The 6,326-nt window shown below is 45.3% G+C and overlaps 1 protein-coding gene across 1 annotated transcript; it reads left to right on the top strand.

Moving 5' to 3' along the window:
- Positions 1-247: 247 nt before the first annotated feature.
- On the top strand, positions 248-3,434 carry K441DRAFT_701105 (uncharacterized protein). The gene is made up of 4 exons (XM_067653304.1): positions 248-844; positions 898-965; positions 1,018-1,762; positions 1,834-3,434. The coding sequence occupies exons 1-4, from the start codon at positions 429-431 to the stop codon at positions 3,365-3,367; spliced, it is 2,763 nt and encodes a 920-aa protein (XP_067497103.1). The 5' UTR covers positions 248-428; the 3' UTR covers positions 3,368-3,434.
- The last annotated feature ends 2,892 nt before the right edge of the window (positions 3,435-6,326 follow it).

Raw genomic sequence — 6,326 nt, 5'->3', positions numbered from 1 at the left:
AGCTCTGTTACTGCATCATGGCGCGCATATGTAAGGCTCCGGGTAGCATGTCCTGTCTGCCCTGTGGTCAGCCCATCAAGAAATCGGCAGCTGCATTAGCGGCTGAACAGCCACCACTGTTAGCATTCCAGCCCAAAATTCCAACAGACCCGGCCATTTTTCCAAGGTAAACCCTCGTCTGAGTCAGCTATTTCTGCATGCACGGGGCTGGCTCCTAGATTTAAAGTTAATGTCTGCCTTCCAACCTCCAAAGCCTCGGACTTGGATCGATCCCGCCAACCCGGAATTACGCATGTCGTAGCGGTTCCTGAACTTGCTAGTTGATACATGAGCTGGCAGGGTATTTCAACAAATGCAAGCGACATTGCAAGTCTTCATATCTGCTTGTGCATAGCTCATTGTCAGCTGGCTACTCAATCTTGGTCTCCATGGAGGTAGCCGCCGCTGGAATTGCCTTGTTTCAGCTCCTAGACCGGGTCATTCAAATATCCAAGCACATTATTGACACTGTTAAAGATGCGCCGAACGATATCCAACTTATACACTCCGAGATCCTAAGCCTTCGATTCATTCTCGAGCAGCTTCGAGACTCGAGGACGCTTGAGATTCCCGTCTTAACCGGTATCAACGGGTCCCTTCAGCGATGTAAAATAGCTGTTGAAAAGCTAGAGGTTCTGCTAGGATGGGATGCGATCTTATTATCATCTGGGAAGAAACGCAAAACATCCGAGATCACATTTGCTACTCTCGCCTGGGCGTTGAAGGAATCCAAGGCCAGGAAACTTTTGGCAGAGATTTCCCAACAAAAGGGAACAATTCTCCTGGCCCTTTCTGGGAGCATGGTGTAAGTTCCCGGTGCGCTTAACATTATAATGTCTTCTCACTATTATGGTAAAGACAAGATATACGAGCAATCAAAGATGATATCGGCAAAATACGAGAAGAAATGAAAGATAATTTGACCAGTTAGGAGAATTCAGTCTATTTAATAGTATAGAAAGCTGATAAAGCATTTAGACCAAACCAGGGATGCTATTCTCGATTGGCTCCAATTAACGAATCCTTCTGCTAAGCACAATGCCTCTTTCCAGAATCATGAGCCGGAGACCTCCCAATGGATACACAAAACTCCAGAATGGCAGGCATGGCTTGGTGACAACCCCCTTGTAAATTTCCTGTGGCTACATGGTATCCCAGGGTGTGGAAAGACAGTTCTCGCATCGTATCTCATTGAGCAAGTTAAGAAATTCTGCGGCAGCCACGAGGACCAAGAATATGCCTTTTATTACTGCAACCAAAATACCCAGGAAGAAACTGAGCCATTTCTCCGCTGGGTAGTTTCCCGCCTTTGTCGGCGGTCGTCCTTTGTCCCCAAACTCCTCATTGAGGCTCATAGTGAGAGGTGCGAGCCTCCCATTACGGACCTCCTGAAATTTCTTCAGATTATTCTTCGTAGGTTCCAACGGGTTTTCATCATCTTGGATGCTGTGGATGAAAGTAAAGAGCGGGGGAAACTGCTTCATGTCCTGAAGAAATTATCTGAGTTTCAAAACGTACGACTGCTTGCCACCAGTCGCAACTACTATGATATCGAGACCACATTGGCAGATGTTTCGATGTCGGTGTCAATGAGCAACCCGCTTGTAGACCAAGATATCCGTTTAGCAGTCAGGTCTAATCTCAGTCGCAATAAGAAGCTGCAGAAGTGGAAAAAGTTTTTCCCTGAAATGGAAAATGCGATTGTAAATGGCGCACAAGGAATGTACGTTTCTCGTCGAAAGAATATATTATTTCTGCGCAAGTCGCTAACTCTATTAACCTCGCCATAACCAGGTTCCAATGGGCCGTTTGCCAATTGCATATTCTTGAACGATTGCAGCCGACCACGGATCTACACGAAGAACTTCAAAATCTGCCCCCAGATCTAGATGCAGCATACGAGAAAATCTTCCAGCAAATTTCGGAACGACATCGGCGAGTTGTCCGAAAAATTCTTCTTTGGATACTTGGTCATAATGACATTATTCGCGGTTTCGAGTTTACAGATGAACCGATTCCATTGCGAGTACTTGTGCAAGGTACATCAGCAGACCTTTACGAACCACAGTGTCTAGCGAAGAATGCATACGATGTAGAGCTCTTGAGGGATCTATGTGGTTGTCTTATTGATGTCCAGTCGAGAACTGTTGGAGAAGATGATCTCGAAGATCTCAAAGACTGGGAAGGGTCTAAAGTCGTTGCCGAAACTGAGATAGTGGAGGTGGTCTCCTGTGCGCATTACACAGTCAAAGAGTACCTTTACTCAGAGAGAGTCCGGTCCTCGTCCGCCGCATATTTCGCCCTTGACGATAAGGAGGTTCACTTGGAATTCTCTACGAGCATTTTTTCTCAAGCTCTTAACTTCACTTCCCCCCCTAAGGCTTATCGCTGGCTCGATAGCGCCGAGGCCTACGCAGTTGCTTCCTGCGGTCAACTAGCCAAATACAATCCTAACGGCCCAGACCGCAGTGAAGAGGCTGCGATGAATTTAATACTCGGCAACACGAAATTGTTCTGCTTGGTCTGCCACTTTTTTGACCCTAGCAGGCCGCATTACAAATCTCTCGCTTGCGTTAGAAATGTTAAATTTGGAAATGGGAATTTTCATTTCAGTTCAATGGCTGAGGATATTCCACAGTGGGAACTGCCACTATCAAGTGTTGACGCTTCAATTCTGACCAATTTGCTTCTAAGAAACCTGAATCCAATTGCGGAAGAATTCATGAAGGATAAGGATATCAAAGAACTCTGCGCTATTCAGCAAAAGGTATATATTTGGACTGTTCCAGCCCCAGATGAATGGGAATGGAAATTAAGATCGTGCATTGGGACTATTCCTGTTATCCTTGCTTCTTCACTCTCGAGTCAGGGCTGTATTGGGCGGTTCCTTGAGTACGCAGGGAATGATATTGATGCTACTTGTATGTTAGTAAATTTGGTTTGCCCCCCTGAGCTCATAATTACGGGGGTTGGCATGGACCTATTGTTGGAGCTTGGGGCAGATCCTGATGCCCCTGGCTACGCACTAACGCCACTTCAACTTGCAGCATGGGGTAGGAACACCACGGCAATTGAGATGCTTCTCCAGCATGGCGCCGACCATCAGGCAAAAGGAGTGAAGGGAGGAAAGGCAGTTGCCTTCTTCAAGGAAGATGTTCAGGGTCTGTGCCCCCTTGACATTTTAAAGAGTAATAACTACTTATGGGACTTGGTTTATGATGAAAAGGATTCTGACGGTTCGAGGCAATCAGCATGTGTCGATTTAATAATGGAATGGGAGCTGGGTGATAGCCCTGATGATGAGGATGAGTTAATTAATGAAGGATAGGAAGCGAATAGTAATACTAGAAGTGAAATCCGAAGTACGCTCAATATCACAAACATAGAAGGAGACTGAACTCTAACGGCCCCCTTCCTCCCACCCCTCCGAGTTCAACATGCTCTGTCTCCGCATTCGTAGTCCCCTAGTCTAAGCCGGAGGTAAGAGCTTTGGGACTAGCCCTGTTTGTGGGGTGAGTACAAAGATTGCGTGGCTCATGTACTGTACAGGAATGCTTCCAAAGACGTAAGGAAAGCCCTTCAAGGACAAAGGATTCGCCAGCTTCGGGGATACACTGCTTTATGGTACTATGAAAGCAGAGGGTCAAATCGTTGCCCGGATGATGTTGGAGACCTGTAGCAGGACAAGTGGAGAGCCGAACGCCGTTCACGATTATGAGAGTTTACACGGGCGGCGCAAGAGATAAAGGCAACATTCGCAGAACTGCAAAGCTGCATGGTTGATGGAAGAGGTCGAATAGAGGCTTTCTAGGCGCTGTCTCGCCATGAGGTTTAGAGTCAGCACTGGCGCGGCAGAGAGCTTTACTAGTGGGGGTCGCTTATAAAGAATTGCCTTCGTTACCTTGCTTGGAGGATGGGGATGGGATCGGCACCATTGAGTGGCAGCCTTAATCTAGACCAAACACGTGACTGTAGGTGTGCAGGACGGTTAAGGTTATCTCAGTTGACTCAGACCCTCGGAGAGAAAATCCACCTTACCCCCTGCAAACTCCTGAGCCAATAAGCAGCTAGCACCGCCACACCTAAGCCAATTAGCGACTGGCGCCGCAGCTAATGTACGCCGCAGGCGTTAGTGCTTGCGCTAGCTTTAGCAGCCAATTACAGAGCGCCGAGGTAGATTCCTCTCCAAGGGTCTAAGAGATTATGGGCGCGTTTTGTAAGGGCTGTACAGCCTCACTGGTGGACGATAGTTGTATTGCCTTTAACGTCGTACTTTGACCCCTAATACAGCACTTCTCAGCTCGCCAATACCTCCATTTNAAAGCTCATCTCCTACTCTATATATTGCATTCGCAATGGAGCCCAACCGTGCCCCTAATACCCTTACAAACGTCCCTACAAACGTCCCTACAAACCTGCACGAACGCATGCACGAACGCCTGCACGAACGCCTGCANGAACGCCTATATAAAGCTCTGCTCAAAGCTCTGCTTAAAGCTCTACTCGAAGCTCTGCATAAGGCTCCACTTAAAGCTCTATCGAAGCTCTGCTCGACGCTCTGCACGACGCTCTGCTCGAAGCTTTACTTAGGCTCTGCACGGAGCTCTACTCAAAAGCTCTGCTCAAAGCTCTACGCGAGGCTCTGCTTAGAGCTCTACTCGAAGCTTAATACGGAGCTCCAAAACTCTCCTAATACGCAGCACTAATATACTAGGAAGTCTCTATAATCGTGTCGATCGGTAGTCCGTGCACCGATGAGTAAGTAAAGAATGAGGACTCTTGTCTATTCAAATTATGAGAAAAAGAGACTATATATACATGAGGTAGTACCCCCCATAGGGGTCCCTAGAGAACGGTGAAACTAGATTGAAACTAGGTCGAGACAAATCTGAAGCTTATGTCTGACAGTACCCGTCACGGTCAACACACCCCCCTAGCTTTAAGCTGACCTGCAGGTCAAAGCTGTATTATAAGTCTTGGCATGGTGTTGAGTTAAATTTACCTTTGTTAATTTAGATTCTTTCCTTAATATTAACTAGGTTTAATTGATGAACGAATGTTTTATGCTTCTGCCTTAGCAGAGCTTTAGTTAGGCCGTTTGCTACTATTGCTGCAGTAGGCGTCCAATTAATCTTAATTCGATTGTTACGTACCTCTTAACGTAACCAGTGGTGGTGTATGTCGACGTGTTGGAGCTTCGTAGATAGCTCTGGTCCGTCCTTTGTGAGCAGTTAAATCGTCTATAGATTATTACAGTTAATTGTTTGCCTGTTATCTAAGGTTAATCCGATTTCTTTAAAGAAGCAACTCTACTAGATTAATTCCGTTCCTGCGTACGACAGAGCTATAAGCTCTGCCTTAGTACTTAACTTTATTACTAACATCTGCTTAGTAGAGCGCCAGTTAATTAGTCCCCTAAAAAGGGTAAATAGATATCCTTCCGTACTACATCTACTTATTAAGTTATCTCTAAACGCTACGTCGCTTGCTCCCGTAAAGACTTAACTCCCTACACTATATCCTAAGTATTTAATCGCAAGAGTCCTTATTTAATAGAGGTAGGCGATTACTTAACAAGCTGCGGCGTTATAGAGGGGTAAGGGATTTTATAGGAATTCCGATAGCTTACTTAAAGCTCAAGCTATATTAGGTCTCGTAATATAGGTCGCGTAGAGGAGTAATCCAATTATCCTCTAGTAGACGTAGGTGTCTTAATTTAAAGCTTCCTCTGGGTTCGGTAGGAGCCCGTTAGTGCTTATAGGTATACTAACTAAGCGCATATTAGTTAAATAAAAGTTATTAGCGATCTTCTTAATATAGGAGTCTTAACAGAGCTACAGCTTCCTCTAACTCCTATCTCTTAATACTCAAATTCCTAGGAACTAGGACAGTTCACCTAGGTCCTTTATCTCGTATCTCTTTATAAGCGCATTCTTAAAGCTCTAAAGCTCTAACTGGTTCTCCTTAGTGCTTATAGCATAGATATTGTCTATATAGAAGAACACGATCAATTAATTATTGTAGTAGAGACACGGCTCTCCGCTAATAGGCTTTAACCCTAATTTAGTTAGTTCCTGACTTAAGTTGTTGTACTAGAAACGTGGCGATCGTCGAAGTCCGTAGAGAGCTCTTTATAGTAGTAGACATTTGCCCTTAATAGTAAATCCATCCGGACACTTAATATAAACTATTTTGTTAATTAGACTGTTTGCAAACGCGTTAATAGCGTCGCCCTGCTAAACGTCTAAATTAAATACTGTGATGACTGCTGCTAGAGCTCTGAAGAC

The sequence above is a fragment of the Cenococcum geophilum genome (assembly GCF_001692895.1).
Source record: "Cenococcum geophilum 1.58 unplaced genomic scaffold K441scaffold_83, whole genome shotgun sequence".
NCBI classification, from domain to species: domain Eukaryota; kingdom Fungi; phylum Ascomycota; class Dothideomycetes; order Gloniales; family Gloniaceae; genus Cenococcum; species Cenococcum geophilum.
Note: the sequence above shows the minus strand (reverse complement) of the source record. Positions and strands in the feature narration are given on the sequence as shown.

What these genes read in the sequence shown, in the direction of transcription:
- K441DRAFT_701105 (XM_067653304.1), top strand. Translation starts at nt 429, where the DNA reads ATGGAGGTAGCCGCCGCTGGAATTGCCTTGTTTCAGCTCCTAGACCGG. An exon ending in AATGAAAGATAATTTGACCA is followed by an intron (nt 966 to 1,017) that starts GTTAGGAGAATT and finishes TAAAGCATTTAG; the next exon opens with ACCAAACCAGGGATGCTATT. An exon ending in GTAAATGGCGCACAAGGAAT is followed by an intron (nt 1,763 to 1,833) that starts GTACGTTTCTCG and finishes CGCCATAACCAG; the next exon opens with GTTCCAATGGGCCGTTTGCC.